We start from the raw sequence: 19063 nt of genomic DNA on the forward strand, positions 1-19063 counted from the left end.
ACTGAAAAATATATTTTTAGCCAAGAACCTCATGGTTTCACTGCTCCAGGTTTTGGCATTTGCAATCCTACTGTAAAGAGCTCACAAGAGGTCATAAAATTCTTTAAAAATTAAATTTGTTCTTTAGACTATATATTATGATTTTAATCTTCTAAAGAACTAAAAGTGTTGAATCAGACTGAAAAAAAATGTCTCTCTCTCCTTTGGGAGAGAATACAATAATATTCTGGACTTTAGCAATTATCCTTGACATAAAAATATTTTTATATAATGGGTTTTGAGAGAGCCTTATCCCCTTCACAGGACCCACAAAAGAGTGATTTTTCATCTGTGGGATTTTCACCAGAAATAGAAAAAAATTATCCTACCTGTTGTATTTTTAATGACAGCTGCAGCTCAGTGGCATGGAGTTCTGGACAAGTCCCTGGAAGTAGAGACCAGGTGGAGGGGCCAAAGGGGCAAGTTAAACTAATCTATCCTATGGCCATATGGTTTATGGTATTTCCATAGTCTTTATCATATTCTTATCAACAGGACACACAGGTAGAAAGGCAGAGAAAGGAGCCAGTATCTCCAGTGGGAGAAGCTACTGAGTTTCTAAGGACAGATGCAAGGCATTGACATGAAGAGTGAAAGGTCAAATGGGTTATGGATTTTTAGCTCACAGACAGAAGCAAATAACAGGACACAATTAAGACATCTGGGGAAAAGAACATACAGGCAATATGGAATTGGTGATGTTTCACAGTATATATTCAGAGAAATAAACCTAACCTCAGTGTACTTACAGCAATGACTGCAAATGATGTCATTGGAGAGCTGCCATAATAGACTCCAAAGATGTGTCAGCATTCAAATCTAACAAGCATGGAAAAGCCTAACCAGCAACAATGCTACCAAGAGCAAAGTGACCTGGTCTCACCCCACTGCTTGCCAGGACGGACTTGGTATCTGCTAGGGCCTCACTGTGGGGAGAACTGCAAATCCCAGGAGAAGTAAAAATGCATCTGTAAGGCACATCCCATGTCATGTTGTGTCATGGGAACACGTCTGAGAGTGACAGGAAGCCCCTGAGGAGCTCAATAGGCCCAAGAGACCTGGTGAGTCCCAAGCAACTTACAGAAAAACTGCCAGGAAAAAAATGTGTGCTCTTCCACATCCTATTAACCTGCTTTGTGCTTTTTATCAGAACACAGCATTTTGTGTTTATTCCTTCATATAACTTCTAAAAAGTGAAGAAGGCATGACAGCATTAGAGGTGTTCGGGGAGCAGCACACACATCTCTATCAAATTATGCAGTTCACTGGTTCCTCCACATTAAATATTAATAGAATAAATAATGTCATTCAACAAAGACTTGAGCTACTTTGTACTTGCTGAATTCATAGCAGACTTACACAACTCCTCATCTGTATATAAGCATGGAAAAAAATAAAAAGATACAAGACAAAGTCAGGCTGGACAAGGCTCTGGGCAACCTGATACAGCTTCAGATGTAGGAGAGTTGAACTAGATGGACTTTAAAGGCCTCTCCTAACTCAAACAATTCTATAGAACCTACAACTAGTTTAAAGGATTTAATATAGGATAGATATTTGCCTTTGGTGGTCATGAAGTCTTGGGTGGATATTTAAGGGTGATCTATGTTGCATAGCATCTGCTGTATTATGATTTGTTTAAACAGACTCAGATGGTGGCAAGCAGATTCTCTCTCAGAGCTGGAGACAAACAATTCAAAACCTCTTTGACCCTGGCATAGCCATAATGTTCACAAGAGTGACTGGAAATTGTCCTATTAAATCTTCAGTTTCACACCCACCTACCACTGACTGCCAAAAAGCAACCAGAGATAGTAATGTGTATTTAACAACTTAAAACCCAAGATAACTATATTAGGCTAAATCCTGTATTCACTACTCTTTACTACCCTTCCCCATACATGCATATTTAGGTAACAGACTTGCTTAAACATCTTTAAATAATTGAACACCATTAATGTTCAGGCAACTCTAATTCTATTTTAAAGCCAAAGTTACATTTCCAGTCCTTCATAGAAACTTGTCAGCTTGTTCTGCCTGTACCCTGCATTACAGAAAGCCACAAGACCTTCTCCAACCAAATTAGTGTTTCCTGCATAAGTGAAATGCCACAGGTCCTTGTCACTCTCTTACTGAGGCTGTTCTGATGTAGCCAAATTTTCCCCTAAGTCAGTATCTACATCTACAGCCCACTTAACTCAGCTAGGGTTATTTGGGTTAAATTTCAGCTTAGCATGCCAAGGTACAGTGTAATGCTCAGGAAGCAATAGATTTCATGGGGACTGCACAAAGGATCTACTCATAGGGTAACGCTGAGCAAGGGCTTCATCCATGAAATTGTAATTTCTGCTTGCAAAAAATATTCTCCAGGGCACTACAATATAAATGCTGACCAATAACCACTAGATACAGACATATGGTAACCACATGTGATAATAAATCTCTCTTAATATAATGAAGTGCCAAATTCAAAGACTAATTAAAACAGCCTGAAGAACTGCTCCTAAATACATATATGTATATATAAATTTGTCCTAAGTCATTTCAGGTAATACATGCATAAATTTAAATGGCAGAATGACTAGAAGTCATTGGATTTTGTGTTGAGGGACATGGTTTAGTGAGTACTAATGGTGATAGGTGGATGGTTGAACTGGATGATCTTGAAGGTCTTTTCCAACCTTGGTGATTCTGTGATTCTGTGCTTGGGACAATGTTCAGAAAACAGGAAGGCAAAGTCATATATTTAAATTAATTCTACACAGATGTAGGAGTCTAAGTTGTGCCAGAGGAGGTTCAGGTTGGATGTCAGGAAAAATTTATTCTCTGAGAGGCTGCCCAGGGAGTTTGAGTCACTGTCCCTGGAGGAGCTCAAGAAACATTTAGATGTGGTATTGAGGGCCATGGCTTAGTGGGGAAATATTAGTGGTAGGTACACAGTTGGACTGGATGATTTTGGAGGTCTTTTCTGACCTTGATGATTCTGTGATTCACTGTTTACAGAATGCACTTTGAGCAGTTAATTGAAATGAGATTTTTCTTTTCTTCAGATGAAAGGGGCAAATGATCCTGAATCAGTCACCATGTTTGTGCTGGTTAACGTGAGGTCCAAGTGAGCTACAGCATGTTCCTGAGCAGTTGTGAGGGGGGAAAAAAATGGAGGAAATGAAATGGACATGAGATAGACTCGAAGAAGCATGGAACTCACTTTGAAAGTGATGAATGTCACTGTACTGTGGCTGGAAAAGATGAAGCACAGCAGGAAGGAAAGAAATAATCTAACTTTCATAATGAATCTGAAAGCACGTGTCCTCCATTAAGAGCAATTCAACCAAAGAATCAAAGTATGGACTATAAACTCTAATTTCTGTACAAAAATATCTATTTCAAGACTACACAAGTTTTCAATAACTATATAAATGTGAATTATTGCATCCATTGTTAAATATAGATTTCCTGTATCTTCCAGGTACCAAAACCTATCACAAATAAGGAATAAATCCAGTAGTTAACTAAGACTTAGATCATTGATGCTCCAGTTTTCTACAGTCTGTACATGACCTCAGACTTTCACTTAATCTCTCTGTACCTCAGCAAAAGAGAAAACTGTTCTATTTAAAGAGCAAAGTGAAAGATGACAAGACTTAAGCGCATGAATTTCCTGAACACAATAAAAACAAGCATTACATGATCCATGTAAGGGAGGAGAATTGTTGATAGAAATCAGATGTCTGAGCAACAGCGTACAACCTCTCCAATTCCTGTCAAAGTCCAAGTGTTGAGCCAAAACAAATAATGAGCTGGAAATTCAGCCCATTTTTTGTGAATAGGAAATATAGCTAATTCTTTTTTTAATAAAATAAGAGTAATAATGTGAAAGGTACTTTTAAATAGTTAAATACAGAAGTATCCTGATGATGCCTGATGAAATACACTTCTACCTACTTTGCTGGCTTTTTTTTCTTTTTCTTTTTCTTTTTTTTTTTTGTAAGGCAACATGATAGATTATGTGTCAGTGACCACTGTGCAAAACACATCAAATCTGTGTTTGTCACCAGAAATGGCTATATTGATTTTATTGAGTGTTTCAAGAGCAATGTGCTCTATTTGAAAATTAACACTAACAAAAATTAACATGCAGAATTTTCTCTATCCAAATGAAAATAAACAAAAAAAAAAAAAAAAAATTAAAAATATGTAATGCCTTTTGAGATAAAATATTAACAGTTCATTTATGTTAAAATCTTATTATTTTGTATCCTGCAATGAAAGCCATATTAAAACATGCTAAGTCATCATCTATGGTCTCTCTGAACTGCTGGTTGCTTTTCCACACTGTTTTAATAACACAGACCAAATCAACTGGCAAAGTGATCCCTGGAGAAAAAACGAAATCCACACAGAATACTATTATCATTAGCAGAGCATAAGTGCAGACGTTGGAGTTTTCTCCCTTTTGGTGAGGAAAGTCAACAGTATTCTCAGTTTAGCATAACATTTCATCTGAGTCCTTACAACGAAGTCAATTTTCAACCCACTGGCCAGCACTGGCCATTTTCAACAATTTTCAACCCATCTTTAGCACTGAAGTTACAAAATGATTTCAGCATTTGCTTTAATGCTTTGATTTAATAGGGATTTCCAGTATCAGTATTTCCTCAACAATACTGTGAATTTTCCCACTATCTCTATGCTGTAGCAAAACATAAAGTTATTCATCTCAGTCACAGTCTTCTTCCATTAGCTATACAGTCTAATTGTTTTCATCAAATTGCACATGGTAATAGGATTATTTTAAGGAAAGAAGACTTCAGCAAACAAAATAGTGAATTAAAAGAAGCAGGTGTAATAACATAGCAGATAAAATGAAAAAGACAATATCTGAAAACATCGCTGCTAACTTCTTGGTGCAGGAGTCTGAGAGAATAACTTCAACCTAAAAAAGTGACTGCTTTCCATAATAATCGACAGTGGAATGAACATTCTGCCATTTTGGGGGGATATAAATAAGTCTTAAGACTTATTTAGGAGACATAAATACTTTGGCTTTCAATGCTCATTTCAGAACTGACAGCTACTGAAAAAAAGGAAGAGAAATCATAAAGTTGCTAGTTGTGCATACACAGCTTTAAAGAACTAAAAAGAAGTGATTCTAATTTCATTTTTATATGTATAGATAGATAGATAGATAGATAGATAGATAGATAGATAGATAGACAAAATTCACTTTGCACTTAATTTGTGAGAATTAGGATTTCCAGAGCATAAAAGTAGTCTGGAGTTCCACAGAGGAAATGGCATGATAAATATTTCCTGTAGAAGCAATTACATGGAATTAAAAAGAAACAGTATCTTAAAAAGAAATAGTATCCCTTTGTTTTCTAATTTATTCCACCTTCCCCTTTTACTATAATTGCCTGATTTACCTTACAAGCTCTGATAAGGGATTCCAATTGTAATAGTCTTACCTCCAGAGGTTTTGTCTGTGCTCAGGAATTGGCCCAATGAGTATTTTCTCTAGCCTAAAAAATAAAAAACAAAAAAAATTTTAAGTGGTGATTTCTGTTAAAGCACATAATTTTGGAGTAGAAAGGTTTGAGAATTTTTCAAAAATTTTGCTTTACGTATGTCCTGAAATGACTTTGGAAATGTGAGTACAATAGCCATCAATAAACAATGCTGTTGTTTGCTAGATAGATTCTTCTGTAAAACTGATGCTCCACAGTGAAGACTGATACTCGAGTACAAGTGTAAGAGGAAAGGGAAACCAGGAATAATAAGAGCCAAGGTACACTACAAAAGCCATTGGTTAATAACAAAGTGGTTGTTAACACAGAATCATAGGCTTAGTTTGGAAGGGACCCTAAAGACCATCCAGGCCCAACCCCTGCAGTGGGCAGGAGTGCCACCCATCAGATAAGGCTGCCCAGGGTCCCACCCAACGTGGCCTCGAGCACCTCCAGGAATGGGGCATCACAGCTTCTGGACAAAACACACTCAAGCAGTGAGCATCCTGCACATAGTAAAGAACAACATGCAGAAATCTAATGTGGGTTCAACTTGACAACTTAATCAAGGTTCACTGATTGGATTTGAACTGATACTATTTCAAGAATTCATGGAGTTGCAAATGATCAAGGCCTTGGAGACTATCAGACTGCGCTGGTCTTTTCCTCTAAGTAACTGCTTTCAGTTATTGTCTTTTATTATTATTTTTTAGTCTTTCTTTTCTGTCTGCAAGCATATTTCCATTCTATCCACATGCAGGTCTCATTCTGTAAGCACAAGAAACTACATTTAAAAAAAAATGGCAATTTGCCTTTCCTAGTACATGCCTGTAGAATACAGGAGGATGTGACCACTCAAGTAAGAATTTAATGAAATTATTCCTACAATAACTGCACCAATAAGCAGAATGGTGGACCTCAACTGCTGATAGGATGTCCAAAACATGTGTGAGGTGCCACTCAGGTACAGCCTGTTCATCCCAGCACTGACACCTGCAGCCCAGCACCCCTTTTTGCCAGTAGTAGCTGATATCATCTTGAAATTGGAAGGGCTGAAAAAGGCTTCAAGGCATAAAATAAATTCTTAATGATGTGACTCCCCTTAACAACTGCTGAAGGGTTAGATATTAGCCGAGCCAAGGTGGCACACACATCAGGATTGAAACAGCCATGACCTATTTGGATCAAATCTTAAAGAGCAAAGAGAGAGCTCTAAGAGCTGTGGCAAAGGAAGCAAAACTCAGCTGACAGTTTAATTTGTGCTAGCGAATCAGGTAGTACTTCTGTCTCATTTAAGGCTACTTCCAGAGAAGAAGAAAATCCACAGCTGTAACTGAAGTGACGCAGCAGTAACACACATCAGCTCTCTGTGGAAAACAAAACATTGTATTTGTCACAGTCTCATAGAAAGGTCAGCAGCTGAAAGCACACATTATTTCTCACGGGGTTTCCTCAATAGCCAGGTGAGTAAACAAAATGAATGTGAATTCCTGACTAGACAGCATCTGTTTCTTCATTTTAACCCTTTTCTTCTGCTTTCCCCAATAAGCCCTTTGGCATCCAGGCTCCATAGAGCTGCACATGTCTTCCCCAGCCCGAACAGACAACGTGTTTTGCTGTCTCATCATTTACCAAGTCTGACTCAACCCACCTGAAGCTCTCTAATTCTGGCTGTATGCTATGAAGCAACAAAGGCCTCCAGCATGCTGAGACTGCATTTCACATGGAAAATGCAAAAGAACTGTTCATGAAATTCTGGAGATCAGAAAGTATACTCCACGTATCTTCCTTTTTTTTTTTTTTTTTGTTTTTTTTATCCCCACCCTTTTTTAAAAATAGCATCCTGGATCTGATGCCGAGTGACAACTTTCAGTGATTGTGCAAATGTGTATCAGTGACAGCAACAAAAGGCTGCTTTAACTTCAAACTGTTCTGTGGATGAGCTTCCAGTCAAGCTGCCCAGGCACACTGAGACCAGCAGTGTCCATAGGATACTGGGTGTGGTAAAACAAAGCTCAAACTCCCTGATGAAAGAGCCCAGCAAGCTAAACCAAAGCAAAAAAGAGAGAACAGCCAGTATCCAGGGGTCACTAGCAGTGGAGAGATGAGAGAGGTGCAGTCCTAAAACACCATATTCTTATCTGCAGTATTTTCTTTAGTTTCTTAATTTGTGACCTTTTTTCCCCCCCCCTTTTGTTAGCCAAAACAACTATAGTGATTTTCTTAACCCTTAGAATATTTTTCTGTTTTAAAGAAGAGTGAGTACTAAAACAGAACCAGCTTAATTTATGACAGGACTAGCATGAATTGAAGCCCACGATAGCTAAACTTGCAGACCAGTGTTCATACAGCATCACCAGGCCAAGAGAAGCAATGATTACACGGTTACCTTTATAGCTATCTTGATTTCCACTCCCTCAAGTAAAGTTTATTTTTATCAAACTAACTAGCACCTAATTATACAGAATAATGTGGTTCTTCTCCATTCCTTATTGCTTTGTGAAGAGGAAACAAGAAGAAAATAGGATATTCAATCCCCATCCCAACCCACACAGGAATTAAGAGTGCTTAGAGGGTCTGGCTAAAATGAGAGATGAACATGTTTGTTAGATGTAATAATGTATGCCCATATGGAAGGAACAGCTAAACTGTCTTTTCCTGTAAAAGAAATGGAACAGATTGCCCAGAAATAGGCAGCTCCTATTCCATTTACAGAGAGAAGCAAATGCCATCCAGATGGAAATTATCAAATGGATCTAATAGCTGTATTTTATTCCCAAGTGATCTTTGTTCTACTTATTACTCATTATACCAGGAAAATCATTTTCCCTATATCCCAAGTGCAGATAAGAATATTATTTATCATATGCTCACTCAAAATATTCTGTATTGAAGGGTTCCCTGATGAGATATTGACTTTTCCACACAAAAAGGAGAAGAGTGTCCTTCCCAATGGGAATATTCATTTAATATCTGTGGATTCCCATTAAGTCCTACATGTGAATGAGGACTATGCTGTTCCTGTGGCACAGCAGCCAACTCTGCATCTTCCTAACGCTGACGCCCAGTGTGACTAATTGTCTTTTCAGCACTCCTATTATCTTGCCAAGTTTTACAAAAGTTCAACTGCTTCACAAAGCTAAACAATCCTGAGATTCATCTACTTTTATTTATATTGTCCCATGGGTAAGTATTTCAATCGGAAATTTGCACCGAATCAAAGCATAATTTAAAAATCGCCAAGAATCCACATCTTTGGTTGTATGCGATTATATATGGGCATGTATTATCAAATTCACTAAATTAGGGTATGTTTTCAAAGGCGTAAGAGGAGTTAGTTAGAAACTAAAATATAAAGAACATTAGATCTCAATATCAAATTCCTTCTTACAACTGTAAAAATTTCTATAACAATGTGGCAAAAAGTCATATTTGTGTAAGCATATGCCCACATAAATATCTGATTATATTTATGGATGCTTATTTCTTGTCTTGTTGAGTGATATATGCTCTGGATGTATACTTTATTCCAGCATGAATTGCTTTTAGCTTGAAAACCTCCAGCAGCATAGGTACCTTCTTTTATGAGGATATAAATTTTAACAGCTGTGGCTGACTGACAGGATTAAATAAAGAACATCTAATCTATCTGGGCCATGTAACACTGTCTTTTATTTCACGTTAATTATTGAACATGAGTTCAGCTTGTGTCACAGGCTATCAAGCAGGTCTATAATTGAAGCAATAAATTAGAAGTTGATTTTTTAATGGTGTGGTCCTAAACAGATAATGCTGTGTTCAGCTGCAGCAGTCCCCAAAATACCAAGGATCCTACATCTTTAGAAATCACAAGAACAGTACTGAGAGGGTGAAAATGAACATGGCAACCATACACCATCCAGGGCCTGGGGTCTGTGTGATCGATGTTTTAATCTCTTTCAGAATATAGATGATGGATGGATGGGTGGGTGGATGTCAGCTCTGCAGTGTCTGGGAATATAATGGCACTGATGCATAGGGTTCCCAATGTAAAACACACAGATGGAATATAGTTCTGATGATTCAAAGAACAGAGTGGCAAGCAGATTCAGACTTACTACAGATTCGAATTTACTATGACAATATGACTTGATAATCAGTCCCAAACCAATCATTTGAAAGCAGGAGGAAGCCCCTAACATTAACCAGCCAGAAAATCCAGGAGAGATGTATTGCTACGACTTCTGAATAACTGAGAGCTCAAAGGTAGTAATTCATTTTATGGCATATAACATGATATTACAAATAGGTCTTACAGACAAGACAAGCTCTTCTGAGGGAAAAACTAGCTTAGGAAATAAAACATGCATGCTTATAAATTCAAAGAATATAAGCTTGTTATTCCTAATAATACTGCTAATATAATAACCTTGTTCACACATGATTGATTTACAGTAGTTTTAACCTACTATGGAAGTTACCCAGTACTACAGAAGAAAGAAAAGTATGTTTATTTCAAGCAAGAAGAGTGCTTACTTTCATGCTAAAGTTTAGATTATGGTTTGTTTGTTTTTTTTTTTCCCAAGGACTACTTTTAATCTGAGACAGATCCTTCTCCTCAAAATGGTTTATTAAACTGAAGGATGTGTCTTAACAATCACATTATTCTTTCCCCAGCATTCAGTTTGCTCATGCACAGGGCTGCACTCATTCTTAGCGGACATGTCATCTCCTGGAGACTTGCAAGAGTCTGAGCAATTGCTTTTAATTTAGAAGCAGCAGAAACTTCTTCTATCCTTTACACTCTGTAAAGCTCCCAGGGAATGATTACCGCCAAGGATTTCTTTTAATATCACCTTACTTAGGACAAAGAAATTAAGGAGAAGAACACAAAAGGGGTCAGAAGCCCTCTAAAGGAAACATGTGCTTACGTGATTTCCCAGAAGAACGGCAGTGACTGCAGGTATAAATTCACTGAAGAAAACTTACCACAAACCAGGCTGAATCCACACACTTGAATACACTGCTTTATAAGCTGTTACTCTCTTTTCCATGTTATTCTATTTTGCACTATTCAAGGGGATATGTGAGTAAAGAGTAGTGCACACTTCACAGGTGAAGTGATGATCTCTGGAGGTCCCTTCCAACCCCTACAATTCTGTGATTCTGTGAAGAAGAGTGAATTTATTCTATTTGCAAAACATTCTATATGCTAAAACTCCTGAGTATTAGCACCAGATGTACACTCAATGCCTCACTTGATGAATGTCGCCTCTGATCTCTTGTGGGCTCCAGAGAATTTATGTCAGGTCAATAAGGCTTCAGATTTACGTACACCTTTTATTTCCTATTTAATATATTTATGAACTGTGACATAAATGCCTTAAAGTGAATTCAAAAGAATTGAAGAATATAAATAAAGATAAAACGACATAGATAACCCACGGAATACATACAGAAGAAAAGTCCTGAGGCAGAACATTAAAAAATAAAAGAGAACATCATAAGAAAGAGTGTTAATGTCAGTTATCTCTCTTGAGACAGCAGCTGCTTAGGACACAGGAGGAGGATAGGAATCACCTTCCCTTTCTTCTGCACTAAAGACCTGACATTCAAGATCCCCCTTGTCTCAACTTTACAGTCAGAGAGCTGAAGGGTCAGCTCTAGAGTGTGGATTGCAGTGCCTGTTTTAGACCTACACTGTTGTGAGACGAACCCTGTCCTCTAGACCTAGTGCTGATTTCTCTTCAGGACTGTCAGAGGTTTCAGGAGATTAACTTTACACTTGGTGTAATGAATCCCACTTTCTAGATCCCAAGTTAAGCAGGATTCAAGCTTAGTTACTAAAGAGATGATTACAAACTCTCTGCCTCCAAAACACATTTAACATTTGCTGTGAAGTTTCACATCATTGGCTGAGCTATCCTAAACTGCGAGATGTCTTCTGAGAGATGAGAACAGCTTTGTGCACCCCAAGGTAAGCTCCAAGAACATCCATAAACTACCAGTTTCGTCCAGCCACTGCCAAAGGCAGCCTCACTACTAGGTTTATTTTAAAGCCCCCTCACCAGAAGGGACTGCCTGCAGCCAGATGGAAACTAGGATGTGTCTGTTGAGAGACAAAGTCCTCAGCATACAGATGGGAAAATAGAGAGGTGGAACCCAGCAGATGGTGGGGGCAAGACAGGGCACCAGTAGATGGCCACGTTCTCCCTTTCTAGCTGTGGCTCAGAGCACGAAAGAATCACTCATAATTTTAAGCCTTAGAGCCACACTACAAAAAAAAATGACACTTAAAGAATGCTTTGCCAGACAGCAATATGCTGAGATGCAACACCATTCAAAACTTCTCACTCTTGTCTAAAAGTAAGTAGTGCAAGTGCAACCCAAATGAACTTCAAAGAGTTCTCTGCTGAAATTCCCATTTACTCTGCTCCATGTTCTCACATCATGACAGAACAGCTCACACCTGAATTTCTGATTAATTGTTGATTATATATTCTTTGTACACCACAAATCAGACAAACAAACAAAAGTAAAACCACACTCCTCTCTTTCTATCGTTGATCCTTTGATCTCAGTTCTTGAGAAACCAGGGTAACAGCTGGTCTGGGTCACCAGATTGAAACAGAGCTGCTGCAGCATGCTGTGAACCTGACCCATCATCTGTAAAAATATCCTTTCACTAGAGTTCAGAAGATCTTAACAAGGGTGCAAGTCAGTCTAGTTTCCAGTACAGGAGCAAAAGTTCAAGATGTTATGCGTACAAAAACAAGACAAAAAAAGTGTTAAAAATTTTTTATACAAACATTGATCTTTTTCTCTGCAGAAAGTAACTTTTCCCGATTATTTTATATTACCATCATTTATGCTAATCCCCTGTATTTATCCATATATAAGGATACAAATGTTCATAAATATTTTATCTGTATTTATGTGTAAAGGAACACACTGTCCCATGGTTCACCATTATACTGACTGATAAGATCTGGGACACAGTCTGGGGAAAGAAAATATTCTCTTTATTCACAAGAAAAAGCTGCTGCAAGAATGACAGACTTAAGTAAAGCTACCAGCTGGCTGGCCTGTTAAGAATACAATTGCACAAATAGATGGGAGTTTCTTGGTTTAATCAGGCCATATGAAAAAGGTCAGCACTGAAAAAACCTTCCATGCATTATCTGGTTTTGATAAGGGGCTTTAATATTCATCAGATTAAAGACTAAAGGAAAAGGTTGTTTCTAAGAAGATACTAGATAGCATTCTTACACATCTGAGTTGCCACTCAAAAATGTAATCGTGATTTATTAAGGACTGCAGAAAATACAATCATTGGCTACTCATTTTTATTCTGACCCATAGCAATGAGAGTCCTGAGCAAGAGACTGAGTTACCATGGTCTGAGCCTCCAATTTCATCACCAGATCTTGTATAAAGATTTTTACAATATGAAAAAAGCATTAGATAGGAACTGATAGGCTTCCACAAGAACCCATTTCCCTTTTCTCCAGATGTTTTAACACCATGAGCACCTAGAGCTAATGGTGGCATCACTTCCACTGAACACCCTAAGTTTTGCTCCCTTTTTTTTGCCTGAGCTGCATCATCATTTTATTTTCCAAGTTTATCTTTCAGGTAGCCATTAAAATGCACTGTGTGCACTATTTCAGGTTACTTCTTCCATGTACTGCATATATATTCTATGTCTAAATAACACTTCTTTAAAAAAAGAGAGAAAAGAGAAAACTTTGCTGCTAAAATAAGATATTTTGGCTTTAGTACTGGTGAGTTCAAGCATGGAAAAAAGAACAGCAAAGATTACTTGAAAGTATTAACAAGAATGAGTTTACGTGAACTGTTGATCCCAGCAAACAGCTTTGCCACATTTCTAACAAGTTCTTTGTAACTGAAAGGGTCTTGATGGAAATCAGGCTCTGAGAGTGCGGGTTAGTAGGATGTATACTGATGTCCAGTTTCCCTCTAGGCGTGCAGATAAACCCATCAAGCTCAGATAATGCCATTTCACTTGAGCAGTCCTTGGATACCAAGCAACAGGTAATTAACACAAATCAATTGTTCAGATATGTTATTTAAGCATGCTTGCTGTTACCAGCCCTCAATTTCAAAAAAAAAAAAAAAAAAAAAAAAAAAAATTATGGAATAAGAGGAAATATTAATTGTTCTATATGAATCACTCAGCAAGCTCAGACTCCCAAAGGGCTTCAGCTTGGCAGGACACCAGTATACAAACACTGGCCTGCCACTGTACAACTTGGAGCTGGTTTCTATAAATGACAGTGTTTAAAGAATTTGAAAGACCTTGTTGCTGATACAAACCATCATCTAATCTTTTACACCAATTAGCAGAAAATTATTTGGCATAATATGACTATCATTCCTCATTTGCCTATTCAATGTTAAGATGAAATGGAGTAGGACAGAAGTTTCAAAAAGAAAGCCTTTAGATGATCCATCTTTCCTAGGGCTGTTGTAGGTAACACTGTAAATGAACGCTGCTAAATCATTAGCATTCCTCCCCTGCAGTATCTAAAATCTTGCATTTTTACTTAGCAGAAGTAAAAAGCGATGGATAGAAAAGTCAGAACTTTGTTATCTGCACATCTTTAATTTTTTTTTATTGTTGTAGGAAGAACGTGTTTCTTAAAGAATTAAAAAAACCGAAGGATTTTAATTCAAATCTATGGCTTGCAAAGCAAAGCTACAAAGTGCCAGCAAATAATCTATTGGCCTTCGGAATTTCTTGAGTCCACTACATGTTATGCAGCTCCTTTTTGGAAATATGTCTGTAAGTGTCTGTTCCCACAATTAAAACTGTGCGTGTCTGCAGACCTTGTTCAGGAAACAACTAATTTTAACAGAAGGAAAAATGGGGCCAAATAACCTATTTAGCTGTAACACGAAGCATAATAGATAAACCATAGTTAAGTTTGACAGAAAGAGAGTGGAGTGGGAAAGGCTTCATTTCATGGTAAGATACTATGGTATTTATGATAACAGGCTATCTTACCATCACACAATATTATGATTAATACCCTTATTATTAACATGCTTCATGTATTATCATCTGACCTCTAGCCGAACTGAGCTACCAGTTCATGTAATTTGCTGTCAGCAAGATGAAGCTCCAAAAAAGTTTTCACTAAGTGCTTTAAAGCATCATTTTATCAATATGAAAGTTGTAGTGTCAAGTAATGTGTTTTTCTACATTGAAATATCCTAGTCTTAAATAAAACAACTTGTGACAGGACATCAGCCAGCATTAGAAAGAATAGGAAGCCAGATTAGAGCAGAATTCCAGATGTTAGATACTCATAGATGTCTCTGCTTAAACAGTGCTTTAAAACATCATTTTCAGAGTCTATTTCCCTTGACACTTGGTGTGTATTTTCTAAAGAGGTTTTGGATGAAGACCAATTCAGTTACTGCCGTAAGCAATTGCTCTGCTACATTACTGAGCAAATTAAGATGGGTTTCCCACCACGAGGCGTGAATATGTGCATTAATACTTTTTCAAAACCAGTCATTTTGTTTCTGGCTTTGGAGGAGCAGCATCAAAAAAAGCAATAATGCATTATGAACCAATTGGAGGTAATCAATGAAGGCAGAGAAAAAACACAGAACAGTGTCACAAATTAACGTGTGTTAAAAAATGCCCTTTCTTAATAAAAGTGATTAAAAATAATGATAGCTAGGAAATTTGAATAATTGAGTTTCCAAAAATATCAGCCCTGGTTGGTACGATCCCAACATAAATGGCATAAATTAAGTGTTTAGGGTAATTTGCAATCATGCTCTGTTAAATTTTCCAGACTCAAGTTATCTTGGCTCACACATGCCTCCTTCCTGCTCCCCCCCATTACCTCATGTTCCATCAAAGGTTCACACAGACCAGACCACATCTATTTCTGAGTCAGGTTCACAAGGAAGCTCTACCACAGCTATGCTAGAGCAGCTGGCCTGGCACTGCCTTCACTTGTTTACTGCAGGAATATAGGGGTTTGTCATCTCAGTATCTACCCCAGGAGCTCTGTTATGGCACTCACAATGCCCAAGCAGTCATCTAAAGAAGCACTTTGAAACAAGTCCAATAAAACTGCTAAAATCAAACCGGAATTCGAATAAAGGGCTTAAAAGTAACAATTGAAGGATGCTGTTTTATGGATAGTACCATCTACAGGAACACACAGAATATCCTGTTGTAAGTCAGCTCATTGAAAGAAAAAAAGAAAAAAAAATCCCACAACATTAAGGAATTACTAACAGCAGAACTACTGTCACATTTACATAAAGTAGGAATTTAGGAAGTCCATGCCACAATATCTCCGTCACTCAAGCCAGATATTTTTTCAGAACTTGCCAATGCACTCTGAAGAAATAGGTTGTATATAAAAACAAAAGTGATTTAATAGATTGTTTCACAGTTAAAGGAAAAACAAATCATAGACAAGCGGTAAAGCAAAAATTGAGAAGCACCCTGGCTGTTGAAAACTCTGCTGGTTTCAGTTATCTAAAGTCTTCTAACAAATTCTGATCTTAAAAATGATTAAAGCTCTCTTTCATGTAAATTTTCCAGGCACCTCAAACATCTAGTAAAATATTTTTTTTTGTACATACAAAGTAGTATTGCAATGGGAGTATCACATTGCTAAGCTGCTTTACCTTGTTTTATTTCTGAGGTTTTTATTCTTTCCCATGCAGCTGATTTCTTCCCACAGGATTTCGACCTTTATTACTTGCTGACAACATGTCTGACAAAGAGCTTTTTGCTGTGGTAGCTGAGGTTGAGCCATCTGTTTTTTCTCTAGAGAGCCATGCATTATTTGTAATGACATCTTTCTCTTTAATTCCCTGGGGAATAGCACTTGCATGCTGATTTCCTATTTGACCCCCAAATACATCATCCCATTTGGACAAGCAGTCCCTCCCCTGCATGGACCAGTCACGCTTCGAAAGCTCCAGTGTGTCCTTCATCTTTGGGAGTGGAGGCCAAGGTGTTTCCTCATGAGTCATGGACAGGTTGGGGTCAGCCTTTGAGTTTGTATTGGAGGAGACAAATGAAGGCATCTGAGGAGGAACAAAGAAAATATAACCTCGGACCACCTAGTGTATTTCTGTATCCCATATGAAAACGTGTCAGTCTGGACACTGTGGTTGATTTCAGTTGTAGCTTCCCATAAAATTCTACAATAGGTCTGTGTCATGCTATTCCTGTGATTTAATCAAAGGACACATGGTGTAAATGTATTAAAAAAATAAATCCAGGTATTATCGAAGATCAGGGTCATCAAAGAGCTGCTTGCATTCTGCTCTCTCTAATAATTTTCCTCTACAACCATATTTTCATCAATCCTTTTTATATATGACTGTGATAAAGAAGACCGCTGGGAAATCAGTTTAAGCTGTCGCATGTAGCCCCTGGATTAAATAATTATGAGTTCTATATGTTACCAGAATTCTGAGTCAACATTTTTTATATAACAAACTTCTTAACTAAAGACAAACATTAACATCTTACTTGAATTTTTTTTTAATGTAACAGTTGAAAAGTAGGAACTACATACTGCTTGTTTTATTTCTTCTATTTTAGCAAGGAAAATTCAGTACAGCAATATTCATAACTGCTCTGGCTAACTGGCTCCAGTAATTACAAACTCAAATTTTGTTTCTGTATAATTATGGAGAGGTTATGTTGTCTTAGACAGGGTGAAATCTCTTGCGTGTTTAGTTTAGCAGCAGCCTGTCACAAATGCAATTGCAATTGATCAACTTTGTTCTAAACAGGATTCCCGCAGTTAATGGAAATTACTGTAAGAGCTTCAGGGCATAGGAATAATTGGATCACTAAAAAAACAAAATGGAGGGAAAAAAAGGTAGGACAGAATCAACACAATAATTCCTTTTTTTTTTTTTTTTTTTTTTTTAACATCGAACAACTTTCAGAGATAACCTTAGCAGAATGTACATGATGAAAACAACTTTTAATCATTTTTATCAAACCATTCTTAGGCAATAAGAAAATGCATAATGAAAAACGTTAAGAATTTGTTATCTTCAGCTTGTTTGAACTAACGATAAAACATGCATCTCTGGAAGAGACCATTCAAATATTTATAGGATCTGTAAAATGACTGTCAAGAACAATACATTTAACTAAAATAAAAACAATGAAATAAACTTTACTGACCTGGCAATTTCTCTGATGGTTTTGTCTTAGTTCCCGATGCAAGGCTATGATCCTCTCTGGACTTGTTAATTTTACAGGAGAACTGGTGTATATATTTGGAGTGATGTGAGAGCTGTGGATGCCATCTGCCTCTTGCAGAAAGGTTGCAGGTATTGACCGCGACATCCTGCTCACTTTGACTGAAGCCTCATGATTCTCTGACTGCCCACTGGCCTCTAAAATGTCTGCGGAAGAAGGCAGCATCTGCAAGACAAAATGTCATCTTTAGAAACTCAGAGTAGATGAAGCTTTCCAGCACTGTTTATTTTGAGTAAGTGGAAGCTGTTTGGATTAATTCATTGCAAGAAACATTCACAGAAATCAAATGTAAAGTAATGATATTTATCAAAATAAGTAGTTAATATACCAATTACTTCAAGCGTGAGGCATTCTTTCTTTCTAAAATGGAATCCTGCATTCCCCAACTCTTCCCCAAGAACTAAAAATTCCAAATTTGCACCTGAATATTTAGAAAAACTAGAAAAAACTAGGAAAAAACCCACTAATTTTAAAGATTTCACAATTTATCCTCTTGAAGGATTTCAACTTCTATAGCATATTTCCTTCACGCATATTATCTTACTCAGCAGCAAATCCAATCCAAGCTTGTCTACTTAAGAATGCTCAAGGAAGTTAAGTTTAATGGATTTTAAAAGTTCAGTTGCACAGACTCTTTGGCACATCCTCTTATTCCATATTTAAATCAACTTAATTGATTTTACTGTACAACAATAAAACTGACATCACATTAAGACAGAAAGGTGGCTTGATTGATAATGTACCTTTTCATAATAGTTGCCAACAGGAAGAGAAGATTTCACTGCAAATAAATGACTATCACAAAGAAGTAGAATTTTATCTTAAATACAAATTTATTAATGAAACAAGATTAATGATACATTCTTTTCCTTGTAATTGCAAAGAAAATGAATTTACAACTTTTAACAATATTTTCAGCCCTTTGGTTTTTGCTTGTTTGAATTACTTCCAAAATTAATGCATCTGATTTCAAGTTATCACTTCGTTGTCATTAATTCTCTTGCAATAATTCCAGAAATGCAAATACTATAAATCCAAATCAGGAATTGTTATTTAAGATAAAACACATTTTACTTACAGAAATGTATTGCTTTTTCTCTCTGTCTTTAATAAGCATTAAGTACATCACTTGTTGTCATGGTTTTATGATTTTTGGTCATCAGTATTCCACACCATAACATCATGTAATGCATTGGGGGTGGGGTTTAATATCTGCCGAATGTTCGTCTGTCGGAGAAGAACTACATTTCCCCAG

The 19063-nt window shown here is 37.1% G+C and overlaps 1 protein-coding gene across 1 annotated transcript in view; it reads right to left on the bottom strand.

Moving 5' to 3' along the window:
* Nucleotides 1-19063, bottom strand: part of CUNH4orf50 (chromosome unknown C4orf50 homolog) — a 69813-nt gene that overhangs the window by 23914 nt on the left and 26836 nt on the right. Inside the window, exons 12-14 of the mRNA XM_042871115.1 lie at nucleotides 17731-17973; nucleotides 16206-16610; nucleotides 5508-5561 (exon numbers count right to left, since the gene is read on the bottom strand). Of these exons, the coding sequence (XP_042727049.1) occupies nucleotides 16227-16610; nucleotides 17731-17973 (627 nt within the window). The 3' untranslated portion in view covers nucleotides 5508-5561; nucleotides 16206-16226. The remainder of the gene's footprint in view (nucleotides 1-5507; nucleotides 5562-16205; nucleotides 16611-17730; nucleotides 17974-19063) is intronic.

Source organism: Lagopus leucura, unplaced genomic scaffold (assembly GCF_019238085.1).
Source record: "Lagopus leucura isolate 7727_CA_CO unplaced genomic scaffold, USGS_WTPT01 Super-Scaffold_100004, whole genome shotgun sequence".
NCBI classification, from domain to species: domain Eukaryota; kingdom Metazoa; phylum Chordata; class Aves; order Galliformes; family Phasianidae; genus Lagopus; species Lagopus leucura.